Source organism: Anser brachyrhynchus, assembly GCF_964034855.1.
Source record: "Anser brachyrhynchus genome assembly, chromosome: Z".
In the NCBI taxonomy this organism is placed as follows: Eukaryota; Metazoa; Chordata; class Aves; order Anseriformes; family Anatidae; genus Anser; species Anser brachyrhynchus.
In genome coordinates, this window is record NC_137697.1 from 5,030,267 (window position 1) to 5,050,867 (window position 20,601).

General features: G+C 65.2%; 1 protein-coding gene across 1 annotated transcript; it reads right to left on the minus strand.

Moving 5' to 3' along the window:
* Positions 1 to 1,728: 1,728 nt before the first annotated feature.
* Positions 1,729 to 17,209, minus strand: ARID3C (AT-rich interaction domain 3C). Its single transcript, XM_080574472.1, has 8 exons — positions 16,970 to 17,209; positions 16,134 to 16,478; positions 7,531 to 7,603; positions 4,502 to 4,685; positions 4,115 to 4,359; positions 3,589 to 3,861; positions 3,359 to 3,448; positions 1,729 to 2,554 (listed from the first exon to the last, which is right to left on the minus strand). Exons 1-8 carry the CDS (start codon positions 17,006 to 17,008, stop codon positions 2,412 to 2,414), a joined length of 1,392 nt encoding a protein of 463 aa, XP_080430598.1. The 5' UTR covers positions 17,009 to 17,209; the 3' UTR covers positions 1,729 to 2,411.
* Positions 17,210 to 20,601: the final 3,392 nt, after the last annotated feature.

The following is a 20,601-nucleotide window of genomic DNA, read 5'->3' on the forward strand; positions in this document are numbered from 1 at the left end:
GGGCCACCAGGCTGTAGGAGTGAGCTGTGGGACGGCCCCAGCACCCTGTGACCCCAAAATCTCCTTGGAGGAGCCGTGCAGAGGAGCAGGCTGAGGCCTCGTGCGCTCTGCCTTTCTTCCCAGGGATCGATAGCTGGGCTGTGGGAGAGGCGTCTTCAGAGGGAAGAGCTGTGCTTTGTTCCACAAAGGCGACAATTAGAAGCAGCCTCGTTAGCAGGAGTGTCTGGGGGCTGCAGCAGGGGCTGGGGGCTGTGCACGCAGCGCTGGGCTGTGTTTAGAGGGGACTGTCTCTCCCGCAGCCTGTGCAGCAGGGCAGGTGATGTGCAGGAATGCCCAAATCCCCGTGCTAAAGGGTCACCGATAACCCACCCCAAAATGGGGAAGAATTCAGGTGTTCCTGGGACTTGGGCACTGGGGCCGTGGGGTCACAGGAGGAGCCTGAAGCCACAGCACTGGCTGCGTGCAGCCCAGCATGGTGTGCAGTGAATCTGCCCCCACTCCTGGGCGCTCAGAGGTCTCTGTCTCTGTCCCCGTCCCCGTCTCCGCGGTGGCACAGCGATGCCACGGCCACCTGCCTCCAGCCCGCTGCTGAGGCCGGATCCAGCGCTCCTCCTGCCAGACCGGCTCATCCCCGCACCCCTCCATCTCCTCCCTCCCGCTCAATTACAGTCCCTGCGGGACGCGGGAAGCGGGCATCGATCGGGGCTGGTTACTCAGGTGACAGCAGCTGTGTCCCCGAGCCCCCCGGGGAGCGTGGCATCGCGCATCGCCCCCCGAGCTGCGTAACGAGGGGGGATGCGGGCCCAACTGCACCCTCCCGGCCCCCTGGGGCCCTGGCGCTCGATGTGCCATGGCCGGTGCTGCCCGGCAGTGACGGGGGACACGAGACCCCAATTAAGGCTGCATCGATCCCACTCTCATCCCCTCAGCGGGCCGCAGGAGCTCTGTGCTGGGGCTGAGCCGTGTCACACCCACACGACCCCGACATCCGCACCCCGGCCTGGTGCAAACACCCCATTGCCCAGGGGGCTGGTGGCTGCGCTGGGATCCGTCCCCATGGGTGCTGGGGGCCCGTGCTGAGGATTGCTGTTGGGAGGGGGTCCGTCCCAGCTCGGTGCCCACTGTAGGCACTGCTGGCACCCCCACAGCCACATCCCCTACCTGTGGGGATCCCCCACCTGTGGGGCCCGTCCCGCTCCAGCCCGTGTGTGGGAGCTCCAGCAGGGGGACACCGATTTGAACCCCAGGAGCGGGGGCAACTTTGGGCAACACTGCAGCCACCCTGGGATGCCACAGTCACCCCGCACCCCCGAGCTGTCCCCAGCCCGACCACGGGCACCCACGGCACCGTGTCGCCCTCATCCCCGGCTCGGTCCAGCAGTTCAGTTCCTTTAATAGTTACACAGAGCCGCGCTGCCGCGGGGTGGGGGAACCAAGCCCCGGACCCCCGCTGAGGTAGAGGCGAGCGTCGCCCCGCGCTCGCCTGCTTTGGCACCCAGGGGTGCGGGCAGGTAGAGGAGGCGCCACCCCCCCCCCCCGCCCCGACGAGGTAGTTTGGAGCCCCCCCACCCCCCAATCCCACTGCCCCCCACCCTCTAACTCCCTTGGGGACCCCCAAGGTATCCGGGTGGTCTGTTTGGGGGCCTCCCCACCCTGCCCTCCAGCAAGCCCCTCCCAGTGCATAAGTTCCTCCCAGCCCCACCCCGATAGCCCTCCCCCCCACCCCCCAGTCCCACCAGTTTCCCCAGTATTTGCCCTCCAGTCCTCCAGTGTGATCCCACACACACTCGAGGGGTGATCCTGGCGTGGCACAGGGCAGGGACAGCGTGGGGGGAGACAAAGAAGGGGTCTGCAGTGATCGCACTGAGTGTGCATGGGGGTGTGGGGGGTGTATAGGGGACGCAGAGTGTGATGTATGGGGGGGGACAGTGCGGGGGGGATGCAGTGCTTGCATTGCCAGCGTGTATAAGGAACGCAGCGTGCAATGAGGTGTGTGGAGGGTGTATAGGGGATGCCACATGTGCCAAAGTGGGGGGGACAGCGTGTGCTTCCAGGTGAGTATAGGGGCTGCAGAGTGCATCGAGGCGTGTACGGGGGATACGGCGAGTGCATCGAGGTGCCCAGAGGGGCTGCAGAGTGCAGGGGAGCCCAGGCCAGCAGGAGCTGTTCGGGGGGGGGGTGCCACAGACGGCATGTTTTGGGGGTGCATGCAGGCAAGGGGTCCCACGCCTGGGGGTGAGGGACAAAAGGGCCCCGTGGGTGCTCGGCCTTGCATGGCCACAGCTCCGCTCGGCACCAAGAGCCACCCTCCATCCCCCAGACCCCTCCGGGCACATCCCTGCCCCACGGCCCGGGGTGCAGCATCCCCACGCCCTCTCCAAGGACCCCGTGTGCTTCGGGGAGCATCGCCCCTACGGTGCGGCGTTGGCAGGAGTGTGGCTGTGCGAGGGGGCCGGCGGCAGCGGGTTCGGGGCGGCTGTGGGGTTCAGCCGGCTCTGGGTGCTCCCTCCACCGGGGGCCGGCGGGGCTGCGGGCCGGCGAGCAAACAGGACACCTGGGGAGCGAGAGAAATAGGGTTAGGGACCAGCACCGCCAGGGGCTTCAACCCCCGTTGCCCTCGGTGTCTCCCCCGGCTCCGCACTGCCACCCGACCCCTTGTCCCCCTATACAGCCCCCTGGAGTGGCCAGGGACCCTATGGCTGGTGGTCTCACGCACTGCTGAGCCCTGACCTTTCTGGCTCGTTAAATATTTACGTGCTGGAGGAAAAGCTGCCCGCTTTAATTGGGGGTGTCTCAGCGGGGCAGCTGGGGGGCATAGGGTGACCTGCTTGGCCAGCACAGGGGGCTGCATCACGGCGGGGGTCAGGGGTCCCCGTGCCCCATAGTGGGGTACGGGGCAGCTTTGGGATCATCCTCCCTCGGGCACCCACAGCTCCTCCTGGCTCCTCCTGCCGGTTCATGAGGGAGCCTCTGCTCCACCAAAGCACCCTGACACCGTTCTGTCTGCACCCTGCCTGCGGGGGGACGCCAAACCCCAAATCCCCATCTGCTGAGCCCAGGCTCCGTGCGGTGGGGATGCCCCAGGGCTTTTAGCACCTCTCAGCCCAAGTCTGTCCGTCTGCCATCTGTCTGTCCCCAGCTTCGGCCATTCTCTGCCAGCCCCTCCTGGGGGACAGCTGCCTGCCTCGCCGCCCCCCCTCCTTCACCTGCCCCCTCTCCCCAGGCCCTGCCACTTCATTACGATGGATTTTATAGTAAAGACATCAGATTGAAGGAAGGACTTGCTGGCCAGGCAGTGGCTATAAGTTATTGGATTTCCCGGCCGCAATTACACGGGGCAAGCGGCCCTTCTATTTACCTGTGTAGACAACTCCATTTATTTCTATTGACATGTTGATACTGCTAATGCCGTTGGTGGACAGGTTCAATGCGGTCTCCTGTCTGTCATCTGGGGGAAGGAAATACCAATATGAGCATCAAAAGAAACAGAAGCGACCTGCCGGAGCAGAGGGGCCCCGTCCTCCCCGGGCAGCTGTGTTCCTCCCCAAAGGCGCCAGGGTGGCCGGGCTGGGGGCTGTAGGGCTCTACCTCGGTTGGAGACCTTGATGTTCATGGGGAACTGGGAGGCCACGGCCAGGAGGTTGTGCTGCAGAGCCTGCTGCATCAGCCGCTGCTGCTCCTCCGCCGTCAGGGCCACCTTCTTCTCTGGGGGCTCCCCCGTCTCCAGCTTCTCCCGCAGCTGCTCCAGCACCGCCGCCTGCGAGGCCGCCGCTGCCGCTGCCTGGGCCGCCGCGAGGTGGTGTCCGGCCAGTCCCACCGGGATGGCGATGCGCCCGGGCACCGCCGGCACCGCGCCGTCCTCTGCAACGACAGGGAGAGCTCAGCCAGACCCCGGCCTCGCCGCCCCATCTCGCCATCCCCGCGCCACGGGGCCGGGTGGGCACGGAGAAGGGGCCGCCAGCTCTGTGTCAGGGCTTGGGCCCAGATCCCGAGCTGTCCCCCTCTCACCCCAGAGGGGACCAGACGAACGAAATCGTTCCTTCTTCCCACCTGGGAGAAGGAGCGTCCCCCCCATGGAGTTGCCCGAGGCGGGGCAGCCGTGGTCCTCACCCACCTCTCTTCACGCCGTGCACTTGGCCCATCTGGCCGCAGCCGTGCGTGGAGATGCTGAGGGCCGGCAGCGGCATTTTGGGTGAGCCCAGCAGGGTCGGGGTGCCGGCGGGCGAGTAGTTGAAGAGCGCGGCGCCGAAAGTCTGCCTCCGCCCCTCCCGCCGGTTGCTGTCGATGGCGGCCTGCAGCTCCCCGGGCGAGCTGAGCGCCCGCTTCTCGCATTCGTAGGGGTACAGGTACTTCATGTATCTGCGTGGGGAAGGGAGCCGGGATCAGAGCCGGTGCTGAGCACCTCCCAGCCAGCCCCAAACCAAGCAGGGACCGGGCTGGGGACAGCACCCGGGCACGGGGTGAGCCCTCTGTCCCCCTTGGGGACACCCTGGGTGCTCACTGCGTGCGGAGGGTGAAGGCAGCGCTGGTGATGGAGGTAGGTAGGTTGAGGCCCTTGGTGATCTCCCGCCAGATCTTCTTGTTGATGACTTCCACCAGGCCGCCCTTGTCCGTCACCAGCCGGTACAGCGTGTAGAGGTCCAGCACTTGCTTGGCCATGATGGGGATGCGGTTCACGGGCGTCCCTTCGGGCCGGGCGAGTTGGGAGAGAGAAGGGTGAGGGGTGAGCCCACGGGGACCCTCACCCTCCGGGGACATGGCCCCTGCCTTGTCCCCACGGCCACCGCGGACACTGGCTGCCCCCAGAAGCCGTCAGGGCTCTCAGCTGGGCTGTGGGGGCACAGCAGCTCCTCCAGAGCCCCTTACAGATGTCTACAGCCCCTATAACACTTGGAGCTCCCTACAGAGCACCTATACATCTCCCAGAGCTTCCTAGCAGGGAGGGGGGTGGGCCCCCAGGCCCCCCAGCATCACCCCCAACAGAGCCCCTGGGGCAGGGGGACCCAGGGTCCCCACACCCCCTGTGAGTTGAGGGACACTCAACAGGGCTCTGCAAGCCCAGCGTGGATCAGCACTGTCCCCAAAGCCACCAGGTCTGGCTACAACCCCCTCCCCGCTTCCCCAGCACCCCAAATAGCCCCGCGGTGCCTGGGGGCAGTGCTTCGGGCAGGCAGCGCCGGCAGCCACCAGGGGCTGCGGCAGGGCAGAGGAGGGATGAGCATCCCGTCCCGTCCCATCCTGTCCCATCCCACCCCGTATTTATTCCCTGCCGGGGTGCGGGTGGTATCGGAAAGCCATCCGTTTTGCCAGGGGAGGCTGTCACGGCCATGCTTCGCCCCTCAAACGAAGCCGTCACTCACCGCCGTCCTCCAGCATCCCTAATTTATGGCCCCGATATTGGCTCGGCTTCTTCGCATAAGCCTGAAAAATGAGCTCTTTTTATTCCTTTACTGAGTTCATTTAACTTTTTTTTTTTGTGTGTGTGTGTGTGTGTCTGTGTTGTTTGCTGGATCAGAAAGGGGGAGAGGAGTTTTTCCTCCTGGGAAGAAAGCAGAGATATCGACTTGATATCTGCTGGTGGTCCCTCACCAGCCCTGCCCAGCACCGGCCTCATCACCCCGATTTGGGGTCTCCTCATCACCCCAGAAGCTGCGAACGAGTTTGTGGGTGCCGGGGCCAGATCGATGCCCTCCGGACTTCTTCTCTCCCCCTCCCTGGCCGCGATGGCTAATGAAAGCGGCTCGCAATTAATCTCGGGGCCGCACGGAGCGGGCGGCCGCTGCCCGTCCCGCTGACAAAAGGACCTGTCTGCGTCCCGCAGAGTGATGGCCCCGGCAGTGGCCGGGTTGCGCAGCACAAAAGCCCGGGGAGGTGGCGGGGCCATTGTGCCGCTGCAATTAGCTACCGGATTGATTAATGATGCCGCGTTATCGGCAGGGCCCTCGACTCGGCGTGGGGACGGGGAGGGCGCAAACGCGGGGGGGATGCGCAGCCCCTTCCTAGGGCTCGCTGTCCATCCCCCGCCCGCTGCCACCCTGGGGATGCAGCCCCTTGCCCATGCGCCCCTGGGTGCCCCAGAGGCACCCACACAGGCTCTCGGCAGCACCCAGCTCTGGGGGTGCCCCCTTGCCCATCCCCGGAGCTGGGGCACCCGGCACCACCTGCTGTACCCCCCCAGGGTCACCCCGAGATGTCACCCAGCCTGGCGAGGGGACAGGAGCGGGACTGGGGAGCACCAGGCTCCCTCCCTCCTCCCCGCACCACCACCAGGCAGCTCGCTTAATTAGCCCCGGCCCCAATGGTGAGGGAGTTAATTAGCTCTGGAGAGAGAGATAATGAAGCCGCCGAGCAGCCCATGAATCTTGTGGCCCCAATGGATGCTGAGGGGGGGAGACGAGGGTCGCAGAGCACCGGTGCTCCCCCAGCTCCCCCCAGCCTGCCCCACAGCTGGGGGGCACCCACAGCCCACGGGGCAGCACCCAGACCCCATCCGCCTCCAGCCACGCTCTGGTGGGAGCCCCACGGCTGCAGCAGCCCCCGCATGGCATGAGTTTGCGGGGTCTCAGCCCCCTGAGAGCCGGGTGCCGCTGCCCCACGGGTGGGCACCCACCCTCACCGACACTCCCAAAAGCAGGCTCAGGGCCGACCGCCCCTTCCCACCTGCTCTCGCCCCACGCACAGCCAGCTCCAGCCCCCCTCCCCAAGCCTTCCCCCGTTAATTAGCTCGGCATTAACCTCTGCCTGGGGTTTACTGGCTATCGAGCGGCGTGTTCATTAATCCACACACCGGCAAAAGGCTCTAATTAATACAGCCGGCCGCGCGCCCGCGCCTGGCAACTTTTAATTGTCGCGGGCCCGTATGGGGAGGGCGAAGGTTAAAGCATTTATCGAGTCCCCGGGAGCTGGCTCGTCCCCGTGCCGATAGCAAAGATTTCCGATGGGGCCGGGTGGGCTGGAGGGCTCTTAACCCCTGGGCCCCCGCGCTGCTCCCACAGGCCCCTGGCAGCGCTCGGGTACGGCTCTGAGCACCCAAAAACTGGCATCGCTAACAGGGATTGCTAATGGGCACTGCTAACGGGCGTTGTTAATTGGCATGGCCACCAGGCATCGCTATAAGGCACTGCAAGTGGGCATCCCCGCTGGGTGACGCTGCTGGGCACGGCTAACGGGCATAATTAATGGGTTTTGCTAACGGGCATCGCCAAAGGGCTCTGCTGCAACCCTGCTGCGCCCCTCTGGTGGGCATCAGCAAGGGGCATCACCACCAGCCCAAATTCAGGGTCCCAGCCCCGCTGGCTGGCAGCACCCTGCTGGGGGCGTGTGTAAGCGCGGATTTGCGGGACGTGGTGTGCAGGTCTAACAGTGCACACCCGGAGAGGCGGGGTGCAGAGGCAGAGCTGAGCCCCGCGTGCGTGACAGTGGCCAGCGTGGCCCTGTCTGCGCTCGGCCAGCCTCGTGGGGTGCAGCTCGCAGAGACGAGCCCCGAACCGGCAGCTGGGGGGGGCACCCACCCGAGCCACCCACCTTTACCTCTCTTCTGCATGAAGCTGAAGAGGTCGTCCAGGAACTCCTTGCGTTTCGGGTCCTCGTCCAGTTCGTAGAGCTGGGGCAGGAGAGAGAGGGGTCAGCGCTGCCGGCACGCGCTGGGCAGGGGGACGGCAGGGGACAGTGCCGGGGATGGGGACCCTCCTGGCACCAGTACCTGGCATCACCCCTTTCATCCCCCCAGCTCGCCCCAAAGGGATTCCCCGACACATCCCTGGGCTCGGGTCTGCCGTGGGCTCCCCACCTGCCCTGCACCCTGGCTGCCTCCGTGCCTCAGTTTCCCTGCCCCGGATGCACGGCGGCGCGGAGCCCCGTGGCAGGGCAGGATGCGGCCGCGCCGTGCGGCAGCCGGGGCTCGCCTGATTCCAACACAGCGCCTCGGTGACCATGACAAATTGGAGACCGCCAGATCGATGGCCCAGCAGTAAAAGTCAGAGCACATGAAGGAAAAATTAGCACCAATCGAAGGCGCTATAGACACCGATTCCTCCCAGCGAGCCCGGCAAGAATTTAAAGCCATTGAAAAGAAACAAAACTCAGCAGTCCGGAATGGATTTCCAAAACATATACAAAGAAATGCAAGCTGGAAAACAAAGTCAGGCACAAAATAGAGTCGTTTAAAAAACAATTGTGCTGGGAAAGGCCGTTAAAAACCAATAGACAGGGAGCCCCCCCCCTCCGCACAGCACATAATTCACGGGCAGATAAAGGGAGATGTGAGGATGTGGGGGTGCGGGAACCCAGGGACGTGGGGACATGGGGACACAGGGACGTGAGGGCATGGGGACATGGAGATGGGGATGTGAGGACATGAGGACAAGAGGACACAAGGACACGGGGACAAGAGGACACAGGGATGTGAGGACACGGGGACGTGAGAAGATGGGGATGTGATGATGTGGGGATGTGGGACGTGGCTCTGCTCTCTGTTCCCACCACCGGGCAGACACTTCTGCACAGCCCTCAGCACCATTTGTGGGTGCTCCGTGGTGTTCCGCTGCTGTCCCTTCCTCCCCCTGTGGGTGCCACCTGCACACCCCTTGCACGCAGGAGCTCCCTGTCCCTGTCACCCCCCTCCCTGTCTCCTGCTCACGCTGCCAGCAACGGGCTCACGCTGGGAGCAGCGCCGTGGGAGCCCACATTTCCTTGCCTAGCCACCAGCCCAGCCCCCTCCATCCCTCCTGGTGTGGGAAATCAAGCCATGACCTTCCCAGGGGTCTCTCAGAGGCGGTGTCCAGCAAGACCCCCAGCTGCCCACGTGTACTTCTGCTCCCGCAAAGCCCAGGCGCGCTCCCCACCACCGTGCGCCCGCAGCCCCCAAACAGGTGTGACCTCCAAGCGCCGGGACCTCCTTTCCACCATACATTAACCTCTAACCTTTTATCTGCGGGGCAGCGAGACGCAAAAACACATTACATCAAGCAGGGAGCAAAGGTCGGCTTTTAAGAGGAGGCGAGAGCTGAGTGAGGAGCAGGGGATGCGCTGGCACGGCCCTTGGGCGCGTGGGGATGCGCCGGGTGTCCCGTGAGGTTTGGGGATGCTCAGGCTGGAGAGGAGGTGGGCTTGGGGGATTTCTGCTGCTGGGGGGTGGGCTGGGTCCCAGCCAAAGCAGGGTATGGGATCCATACCCTATGTGTGGGTGCACAGGGATGGCTTGCCACAACCTGTAGGAAAGGAGGGTCCCCCCCAGACACCCCCAGCCCCAGGGAAGGCACCATCTCCACCACCTGCCACTCACCCTCCTCCTGCTCTTGCAGGGCGGGCACTGCAGTCCCCTCTGCCTCCGTTGGGGAGCAGCCATCGGAGCAGCAGAGCACAACCCCACAGGGTCACGCACAATCCTGTACAGGTGCACACAACTGCAGACGGGGACACACAACCCCACACAGGTGTGCACAACCCCACACAGGCATACACAATCCTGCACGAGCACGCACAACCCTTTATGGGCTTGCACGACCCCACACAAGGGTGCACACAAGCCAACATGAGCGCGCACAACCACCCGAGGGAATGCACCCTGTACATCCCTGCAGGAGCACGCTCCAGCTCGCAAAGGCACACACGAGTGTGCACAACTCTGCATCAGTGCACACACCACCTGCACGAGTGTGCACAGCCCTGTACCCATCCGCAAAAACCTTACAAGCACGTACGGGCATACTAACCTAATATGGACGTGCATGGCCTCATAAAGGCAGGCGCAACCCCAAATGGGCACGCACAGCCCCAAATGGGCATGCACAACCCCAAAAGGGCACGCACAGCCCCAAACGGGCACAAACAACCCCAAACAGGCACGCACAACCTTTCATGGGTACTCCTACTCCCTATTAGCATGCATAACCCCAAATGAGCACGCACAGCCCTGCATGGGCGCACACCCCAGGTGGGCACAAAGACCCCGGAGGGGGACACGGACCCCCAGAGGGCCACCCCATCCCAGAGAGGGTCACCCCCAGCACGCCCTCGCCGCGCACCTCGAGGAGGGGGCAGTTGTGCAACACGAGCAGCGTCTCCTGCTTGCGGTGACCTATGAGCAAGGACCCTTTTAATCGTGTTTGTATTGATATAATTAGTAACTCATTTAACGCCATCGATGTAACTATATTCCTCTATAAACACAAGTATTAAACTGTCAAGCCTGGGGATCGATACCCCGCTGGTGCGCAGCTCTGCTCCGCTCTACCGACCTCGGGGACCCCGTCTGCGGGGCTTGGCCCCCAAAAAAAACCACGGCATCCCCAGTGCCAGCCTGGTGCAGCCGCTCGGGGTGTCCTCGCCCCCGACCCACCGCGGGTGCAGCTCTGGCCATGCCCGGGCACCCCGCTCGCTGCCGGCATCCCATCGCCATGGCGACGTCTTTATTCCTTAAGGGATGGGGATAACGGGGCTGGCCGGGCAGGTTAAAGGGCAGCGGGTCGAACATGGTTTATTAAAGGGATGTGAATAGACCTCGTGCCTCCCCCGCCGCCTCGCCACAATTAAATAACATCGTTAGCACACTTGCTAATCCTGGAGGTGCCTCTCCCGGCTCCGGGGGGCTTGCAGGGGTGGAGATGGGGTCTCCAGCCCCCCCATGACCCAGCTGATCCCACAGAGAAGGGGTGCAAAGCCCCTCCAGGCTGCCCCGAGGGGCCCCCCACAGCACTTCTAAGGGAAGCAATCGCAGCGGGGACCCCCGCAGCCCCGGCTCGGCTGCCACCTCCCGCCGGCAGCCAGGGCTCAGATCAGCAACCAGGATTTAATCCACTTAATACGGGCTGCATCGATCCCGAACCCTGCTCGGCTCCCCCCTGCCTCGCGTCCCCCCCAACCCCGAGCCGCTTAATATGCACCGCATTGATTAGCCGCCCTGCTAATTTTTCCATCCGGCTGCTGCTCACGCAGGGAGCCCAGGAGATGCAACTCCCCACATCCCCCCGGCCCCCGGCACACTGCGGGTGGCCGAGCACCGACGGGGTTCTTTGGGGACCTCACGCTCCTTTGGGGACCTTGCACCCCTCTGGAGCATCACCGCACCTCCGAGCTGGGGGTCCCTGGTGCATGGCCAGGTGCATGCACACCGAGTGCCCCCTGTGTCCCAAAGGGATTGGGGAGCCACCGGTGCCTCCATTTACCCACAGCCTCGCCACCACCCGGCCTGAATGCACCCCAAGGGTGAGCACAGGAGCTGGGGGCTCTGGGCCCCCCTCCTGGGGTCCCCCCCATCCCGTAGCTCGCTCCCTGCCGGGCACCAACCACCCCTGACCTTGCGCCGTTAATAAGTTAATGGTTACGGGACGGCTCTGCCCGGGTGCTGGCTGCATTTGCAAGCGGTGCCGGCTGGCGGGGGGGGCTCTGCCCTGATCCCACAGCCCCCACGGGGGCCACGCTCCCCCCGGTGTCCCCATCTTCAGCCCTGCCCCACCAGCACAGCAGGATACCCCATGCCAGAGCCCCCCCTAGCCCGCTCCCAGCGCCCCCTCCCCAAAACCACTCGCCGTGCTTAATATTTAACGGCGCTTTATAGAGCAGCAGGTTTAATCAGCGCTGATAGCGCGGCGGATCCGGCAGGCCATTAAAACCCCCTCCCTGCCGCCGCCGGTCCCTGCCCGGGGAGCTGCCTGCTGCAAACATTAACCCGGCTCGGGGCAAGGTGAGGGACTGTTTGCTCGTGGCGCCGGCCTTGGGACGGCAGCCCCCGGCCCTGGGGTGAGGGGGGACTCGTTGGGTCCCCAGGCTCCTCCTCAACCCATTTCACAGGAGGGGAAACTGAGGCACGAGGTGCCAGCGTGGCTTGCTCCAAGGGCCGGAGCTGTGCATGCGGAGGAAATGTGCTGCATGACGCCACTGCAGTCGCCATCCCCAGATCCCCACATCCGTTCATCCTGGGGGGGGTCCTGGCAAGCGCACTCCTCCCTAGCTCACTGCCTTGTTGCTTGTTCGTGGCTGAACAAGCAGGGAGCCAAGGAGGGATCTGCGCAGGTTAACCCCTGGCCACGTTGCCCCCTGTCTCCCTCATCCCCCCCCCCGGGCCCAAGGTGTCCCCCGAGGCGGGGACGTGGCCATGGGGAGACACGAGTGCATGCAGGCACGGACATACCTGGTGTATGCGCATAGGTGTGCACGTGGTGGGTGCCTTTGCGCACATGGGTGCACAGCTGGCGGGGCTGCACACACACCTGGGTTGTGCCTTGGGTGCCCAGTGACCCCCCCACACCTCCGTCCCAATCACCATCCCCCGGCTGGCTGTGGAGCAGTGATGGGGGAGGAAGGGCTGGAGCAGAAATTGCATGTTACTGCATCCCCAGTCACTCTCCTTTTGCACATCCCCCCCCCATTCACACTCTTCCCATGCACAGTCCCACGTCCCCCCACGCTGTCCCCTATGTGCACTCACCCCTGCGCTCGCTCCCATGCCCCCACGCAGCTGCACACCCCCGTGGGTGTCCCGGTGGGGCCGGATCCCACCTCCCCAGGGCTGGATCCCCCCTCCCCACCGCACCCTGCCCACCCCGCTGCTGGCACAGGGGCTCTGCTTCCATCATTAACCCAATTAGTGGATTATCAGGAGCCGGAGCCGGTGAGGGGGCACACACCTCCAAACCCACCACTCACATCTGATTACTGGGTGGCAGCTGGGGACAGAGCCAGGGGCAGCTGTGGGGTGGGGACCCCCAGAGGGGATGCACAGGGTCCTCCTGCCAGCCCCGGCACCCCTCCTCTCCCCACACTTTGTGCTGCTGGGGGCCGGGGGGGGGACACACTGCTGTCCCCATCTCTCCATGCGCTCATCCCCAGCTCCCACGCCAGCCCAGGCTGCTGTCGCTCCCCTCCCGCACGCAGCGCCTGTCTCCTCACACCCTTGATTAGTTTTTACACCTCTTCCTTGGAGCCCCGACGCAGAGCCCCAGGGAGCTGCGGTCGGGGGGCTGGGGCTGCGGTGGCCGCCGAGGCTCCCGGCACCCCCAGACCACAGCGGGGCTGGGGCTGGCACCCCCTGGGCACCTCGGGCTGGGGCAAGGAGGGGGGTCAGCCCCAAACCCTGCCCAAAACAGCCGTGAGTCCATATGGCTCCATACGTGCACGCACAGGGGTGCCTATACATGCCGGGGCACTACACGCGTCCCCAGACATGCTCACGCATGGGGGTCTCGCAGGGGTCCGTGCACACATGGGTGCTCGTGTGGGTCCACAAACACACGGGCTCACAAGCACGCACGCACAGACATTTGTATGGACCCATACACTCACATCAGTCCACGCACACACACACACAACCCCCACACCCGCAACACCCCCGTGGACACCCCCACAGGCACCCCGGGAGCCCCCCTGCTCGCTGCCGGAGCTGCTGCTCACCGGGGATTACCGCGCTGACCCTCGGCACCGCAGCCCCGCTCCCCCCGCAGCCCCCTCGCCGCAGGTGGTCCCGACCCCGGCTGAGCCCTGCCCGCAGGTCTGCGGTTGAGAAATCTGCCGGCAGCCGTGGCCAGGAACAAACACGGCGCCCGTCCCGCTGCAGTGTAACCAGAGACCCTCTAATTTAGCCCCGGGAGCCCTGCGGTTGTTGTTCCTGCACCTGGGTGGAAGATGCACCGGGAGGAGGGACGGGGCAGGGCGACCACCTCCTTCCTCCCCACAGGGATCCCCCGTGAGCTGCATCCGTCCCAGCTGGCGGGGACAAAAACCCAATGGAGAAAGCGACAAGGAAAGAGCAGGAGGGCGAGCAACGCCGGGCTCTTGTCAGCTACCTCCAAGACAAACTCGTGCCCTAAAACACAACCCGGGGGGCACCCCGTGAAAGGTGGCAGGGTGAGGGGGTCTCACAACCCTCCAGCATCAGAGCAGCCCTCCCAGATCAGAGCAAAGGTCCTACTGGCCCCCCAGATTCATGCCCCGGGGAACGTCCCCACGTATTTCCCCTGGGCGAAGCACATTTTGCCTTTTAACCTTCACCACCTCCTCCTCTGCCCCTTCCTCCCTCCCGAGCAGGGAACCTGTTCTCCAGGCTGGGCCAGACACAGCCCCGCAGCCTGGGGAGGGACCGGGGGATGTGTCCCCCCGCCAAGAAGATGACAGGGGTGGGACAGAAGTGACAGCCACCCTGCAGCCCCTGGGGCAAGCCGACACTGCAGCCTGCCCCAAACTGCCACCCGTATGGGGCAGCACCACGAAAAACTCCTTTCCATTCTCCCTGTCCCATCCCATATAAGCCATCCAGCGGCAATCGGTCCCTTTGTCCCTATGCACCTGGGGGCACCAAAGGTAAGGGACATGCCACTGTCCCCTGGCTGGCTGGGGTAAGCCCCCAGCCGGGAGATCCATGCACAGGACGAGGGGAGGAAGCAAGCAAGCTGCCAGCTTCACCCCAGAAACCTTGGCAGGATTTATCCCCCCACCCCGGTGTCCCCTCCGATCCGTCCCCTCGCATTTACACCGCGATTTGCTCCCGGCAGCAGATCTGACCAGGGGCAGGGCGCGGGGCGAAGGAGAAGAAATGCCTGGGATGCTTTCTCTCTGCAAAGCCTCCCCGGCCCCGGGAGCGAGGGAGGAGCCGCGTCCCACCTCCTGCCTGACCCCGGGAACCGGACAGTCAGCCTTTTTCTGCGCAGTGGGCTGTAACGTAACACTTCCCCGCCGAGATATTCGGCCTACGCAGCGCACCCACCCCGGGGGTGGCCGGGCTCCCCGGCACCACGGCTGCGGTGCTGAGGTCTCGGGGGGACCGGGGACCTTGCCGTGCCATGGGATGTCCAGGCAGTAAGGCTGGTCCCTGCGGCCATCCCCGTCCCCTCCTGATGGGGGTGAGCACCGCGGTAAGCGTCCCGGTCCCTGCAGCATCGGGTGGATGTGAGGGACGTCCTGCTGTCCCCCGAGCAGCGCCAGCCTAAAAAGCCAGGCAGCAGACACACAGGGACATCTCTGCCCGCTCCGTCCCTTCACTGCACCCTCCCTGCTGCGGGCATCACCCCTCTGTCTCGCCACAACCCCAACGCGCACACACCAGGAGCGCAAACCTGAGCGGTGCGACCCGTGCTCACCCCCCTGCACCCGCGGCGTGCACACCAGGGCTCGTGCACACATCAGGGAGGTGTCCATGCGAGGGGGCATGGTATTAAATACCGAGGCCTTTTCTCCACCCTACATATGAGCCCCACGGGCCCTGTGATCCCCCAGATCTCTGTGCCACGAAGGTCTCCCCTGTGCCCACTGGGAGCAAAGGGATGGGGTCGAGGTGCTGCTCCCTGCAGCCCGTATAAGAATTATAAGAAACCCAAATAAGAATCAGAGAATGCATCCAGCAGCCGCAACACACCCCAGCCCTCACAGAAACCCGGGGGAAGCTCAGCTCCTGGGGTGACCGTGCACCAGGACCCTTGTCACGTCCCCTCGGCAGCAAGACACAAGGGGAAAGCCGAATCCTGTCTCAAAACCAAGGCTGTCCCCGGGGCTGCTGCTCCACTTGCTCCCTCTCTGCCCTCTCCATCTCTGCCCGGGGACCATACAAAGCCTCCACAGACCGGGGACACCCCGTTTTACCACGGGGGACAGAGCCTGCCATGGGTGAGGGTGGGCATAGGGAGGTGCCTGGATGCTGGGCACCCCGTTGTGCCCCAGGGCATCCTCCCAGCCTCACGGGGCAGAAAGGGCTGGGGCTGCCCAAGCTGCTCTGCACAGCGGTGCCGGAGGCGAGCACGGGGACCTGGGGGCAGGCAGAGGGGATGGGGGGCAGGTAGGGGGACAGGGACAGGGTGCGACAGGGTTTAGGGTGTGGGGGGGAGATGGAGAGCACGAGAGGATGCCTGTTGGGGTGGGATAAGGGACAGGGGCGATGCAGAGCATTTGGGGGTGCCCATTTGGGGCGGGATGGGGCTGCAGGACGGGGGTGCTGGGGCGCACTGGCTGTCTGGGATGTGGTTTGGGGGCAGTGGAGGGGGATTTGGGGGGGGCATCCCGTTTTGGGTGGCATGGAGATGATGTCTGGGGGCAACGGGGGGTGGGGGATGTTTCCCTGGGGCAGGACTGGGACGGGGGGTAGGGGGCAGCGGGGACGCCTGGTTGGGGTGGGCTGGAAACGGGGCGCGGCGTCGGGCGCTTCTTACCTGCTTGAACTGCTCCTCGTAGGTCCACTCGTGGTGCGGGGGGGGCGGCGGGTCTCGGGGCTCCCCTTCCTCCTCCTCCTCTTCCTCCTCCTCTTCCTCCTCCTCCTCCTCCTCCTGCCCGCTGGCGGAGGGCGGCGGAGCGGGGCCGGGGGCCGGGCGGCGGCGGGGGGCGGCGGGGGGCGGCGGAGCGGGGCCGGGGGCCGGAGCGGGCTCGGCCGGGGGCCGTCGGGGCGCGCCGTCGGGGCTGCGGGCCAGGCGGGCCGCCTGCTGCCGCTGCAGGCTCTCCATCACCGCCGCCAGCCGCAGCCCCCCCGGCGGCCCGGACCCCCGCGGTGGGGCGGCCGGCTGCGGGCACAGGGCACGGCCTCAGAGGACGAGGAGGAGGAGGAGGAGGAGGAAGGAAGGGAGGAAGCACCCCCACCCTCTCTCCCCCCCCCCCCTCCCCCCCAGCCACCCCGGGGGCCGTGCACCAAAAGTTGAAGGAGCCGCCGCTGCACGGTTTGGGGAGGGGGTGAAGCCCCCGGGACCCCTCCCCGCGCCCCCCCCCCCCCCTCCGGGGGTCCCTCCCGGGTGGGCTCCGTACGGGGACCCCCGCCCCGCTCCCACCCGCGACCGCGTCTTACCGGGGACCCCTCCCCGCCACCACCCCCAAGCCCCAGCCACCCCCTCCCCTCTTTCCCCCCCCCCGGGGGGCACCGCGTCCTACCGGGGGAGAGAGGGGGGACCCCCTTTCCCACCGGGACCCCCCCCATCCCGGGGACCCCCGTCCCGTCCCCAACGGGACCCCCGCGCTCCCGGGGCCCCTCCGGTCCGTCCCGTCGCGGGGTGGCCCTCACCGGGGCGGCTTTGGCCACCAGGCTGGGGGTCCCCACCATGCCGCCGGCTCCCAGGGCTCCCCCCGCCGTCCCGGGGGCACGGCCGCTGCTCCGCCCGGCCCCGGGCCGCCGCTCACATGGCGCCGCGCCCGCCGATATTTCTTTTATTCCGCAGCAGATGAGAGAAGGTGGGAGGGATTTTTTTTTTTTTCTTCCCCCTCTTTTCTTTCTTTCTCTCTTTCTTCCTTTTTTTTTTTTTTTTTTTTTTTTTTTTTTTTTTTTTTGCAACAAGTGGCAGGCGGGCAGCAACACCCCTCCCCGCTCCCATTTGCTAGCGCACGGCGAAGGGAGGCATCCGGGGAGGGCCCTGGGGTCTGGGGAGGGGGGGCTGTGTGTGCACGAGTGGGTGTGCACGCGTGGGGGTGCCCGCACGCCTAGGTGGGCGCTGGGAGCGTGCGGTGCACGTTGCACGCGTGTGGCTGCGTGTGCAGAGGGGCTGCGCTTGCACGCACACATGTGCTGCTCGTGGGGAGGTGTGCGTGTGCTCCGTGGGTGCACGCCGGGTGTGAGCACACGTGTGCTTGTGCACAGCGAGGGAGGCGAGCACCTTGCGTGGGTGTGTGTGCACGCAACGGGGGTGTGTGTGTGCATGCAACGGGTACGTGTGTGCATGCAACGTGTGTGTGTGCATTACAACAGGGGTTTGTGTGCGTGCAGCGGGGGTGTGTGTGCATGCAGTGGGGGTGTGTGTGCACGCAATGTGTGTGTGTGCATGCAATGGGTGTGTGCATGCAACATGTGTGTGCATGCAACAGGTTTGCACTGCACGCATGTGTGCACACGTGTTTACGGCATGCATTTGCCTTGGGGAGAGGTCTGTGCACACGTCGTGCAGTCACTCGCACGCTCACGCACACATGCAGCTGTGTGCATTGCTGGAGGGGCCAGGCATGTGCGTGTGTGCGTTTGCACGCTGCTGGGGTCAGAAATAAGGGTTTACGTGTGCCTGCCGGGGCTGGGCGTGTGCGTTTTGTGTGCTTACCTGTAGGCGTGTGCAAACGGGGCCGGGAGCGGTGCGGGTGCGCTGTGTGCACAGGCAGGTGTGTGCACGCGTGTGTGGTTTGGAGTGGGTGTGTGCACCCGCAGTGCCTGTCCCTGGGTGGGTACAAAGGGGAGGGTGAAGCAAGCAGCAAGCACCGAGCCCTGGCCTCTGTGCAAGCCCTGCGTGCGGGCTGGGGCCAGGATCATCGGGGGGTCCCAATGAGGGGGGCTGTGTGCATCCCCCAGCCCTGCAGGAACACGTATTTTTGGCACAAACCTGCCCCCCCCTTACACACACACGCGCATGTGCACCTGTATATGCAGCATCCAGCCGGGGGCTGATCCTGATCATGAGGCCCTTGTGCCGGTGGTGCTGCCTTGCCCTGTGTCACCACGTACAGCTGGGTAAACTGAGGCACGGGGGGGTGGCATCAAGCAAATCTCCGCAGCACCGCGATGTCCTGGGTGGGCCAGGGCCGTGACAAAGCACGGGGCTCGGCCCTGCTGGGGGCATCCCCACGCTCCCCTTCTGGCTGCCTGCCTGCCAGGTTTTTGCTGCCCAGCTCCTCTCTGGAGGCAGCTTTGGCAGGAGGCGGAGGAGCTGCCTGCTCTTCCTGGGGCTTTTTCGTCTGGAGCAGCTGCAGGGCTTGCACAGGTCCCCAGCACCTCTGGGGGACGAGCACCAGCAGCGGCACCCAACGCCAGGACACAGGGGACAGAGACCTTTGTCCCCACGCAGCCAGGGAAAGCTTGCCACTGAGCTGGGTGTTGGCAGCACGGGGTGACAGGAGCTCTGTCCCCTCCGGAGCCACCTGCCTGCCAGCAGCCGCCCCACCACGCAAGCCACCCCGGAGGCAGCCACATTTTGCTCTTGGGCTCCGCAGGCTGGTCCAAGCCTCTTTGCTGCCCCTTCGCTGCTTCCCTTTGCAGGGAAAAGCCGCCGCTTCGGGTGCCCACCCGGCTCCTTGCACCCGCGGGGCTCGCGCAGCACCGTGCTGTGGCTCTGCAGGAAAACAGCCCCTTCCTGCAGGAGCGGGGCAGCATCCGACCCCGCAGGGCCCCCGGGCGCTGTTTATCTTTGTGCAGGAGATAAAGCAGCTGTCGGCCATCCCGTGCCGGGGCTGGACAGCTGGAGCTCGCCCCGGCCCATCTTCTCCTGCCGTGGCAGCGACCTCCCAGCACTTGCCAGCCCCCCCAGGCACCAGTTTATGGGCTGATGCTCCTGCACGATGTGCCTCTGGAATCTACACCCCAGTCTAGTTTGGGGGGGGCGGTGGGACCGCAGGGCCAGCAGCCCCCCAGGGCTCGCTCTGCAGGTCCCCATGGATCTGGGCTGCACCCAAGGGTGCTGGGTTGCGCCCATCCCCTGCGTGTAAGGAGCTAAGGATGATTTATGGGGTGCAGCATCCCCCATCACCCCAGGTGAGGCCACCACGGGGACCTGGCCCAGTTGTCCCTGGCAGGGCCGCGTCCCCAAAACCCTCCCGCTCGGCATCGTTGCGCTGCCGGGGCCCGGTGAAGCTCCTAGGTGGAGAGAAAGAGAAATCCCCCAGACAAACGGGTATCGACGGCCGCGGTGGAGGCGGCGCGGATAGATACTGTAGGTATAGACGGGCATGGCAGACAGCAGAGCAGATTGAGAGATACTCGGAGCAGAGAGATACCGCAGGAAGAATCGGGAGATAGATCCTGCGGGCTGATCAATACCTGCTGCGTGCGGAGGGATGGCAAGATAGAGCGGGCTGCGGGGGGAAGGTGTTGGGTGGGCAGCGAAGTGCATTTGTCCTGGCCATGGCTCCGGGGAGCTGCTGCTCCAGCTGGAGCTGGACCTGCGTGGCTGAGTCTCCTTGTCCACCTCTGGTCACTCTTGTTGTCCTGGGGTCCATTAAGGTCCAGATCTCCCGCATGTGCTGGTCACATCCTCTGGCCCCGTGGGGATGTCCAGGCCACCCGTGGGCATCTCAGGAGCCACTGGATGCCTGCATCGGGGACTGACCATGAGCCCTGGCCCTGGGACAGGAGCTGTGCTGGAGCTGGGTGTCAGTGGGTGAACGCCCACCCCACGCCATGCCTCAGTTTCCCCATGTGAACCAAAACAGGGCAGGCTGCAGGGAGCTGGGTCAGGCTGGCACGGACAGGTCCCAGTGAGGACACGTGGGGACGAGGAAGCAGACCCAGCAGGAGCCTGTGGGACACAGCATGTCCAGCACCCACCTCTTGCCTGATGATCACTGGGGACATCCAGCTGCTCAGCGTCAGGCTGCCCTGAAGGAAAGGGCTGCTTTTGGTGCCCTGGCACTGCTGGCACTGTCCCCATTCAGCACGGGGATGGGGACAACCCCTCCTGCTGCAGCGGAGCTGCTGGGGCTGCTGGCTCCCAGCCCAGCCCCGTACCAGTGGCACTCACCTAAGCCCCCTGAGCTGCCCACTTCTTCTGCCAGGCACATCGGGGGGGGGGGGGACAGGGACGAGGGCACCCCCAGAGCAGCCCCAGGCCCCCCGAGCTGAGGAGGGAACCCCCGCCCGCGATGGAGTTATTGACACGGGCGCTACGGAAAACACTGCTGAGATTGTTCACACTAATGTTATTTAGCAGCAATATTTCCGTAATA

Coding starts and splice junctions, on each gene's coding strand:
- ARID3C (XM_080574472.1), bottom strand. CDS start 17,008: ATGGTGGGGACCCCCAGCCTGGTGGCCAAAGCCGCCCCG. Junction 4,686..7,530: donor CAGCTTCATGCAGAAGAGAG/GTAAAGGTGGGT, acceptor CCCGGCCCGAAG/GGACGCCCGTGAACCGCATC. Junction 3,862..4,114: donor AGTGCACGGCGTGAAGAGAG/GTGGGTGAGGAC, acceptor CTGTCGTTGCAG/AGGACGGCGCGGTGCCGGCG.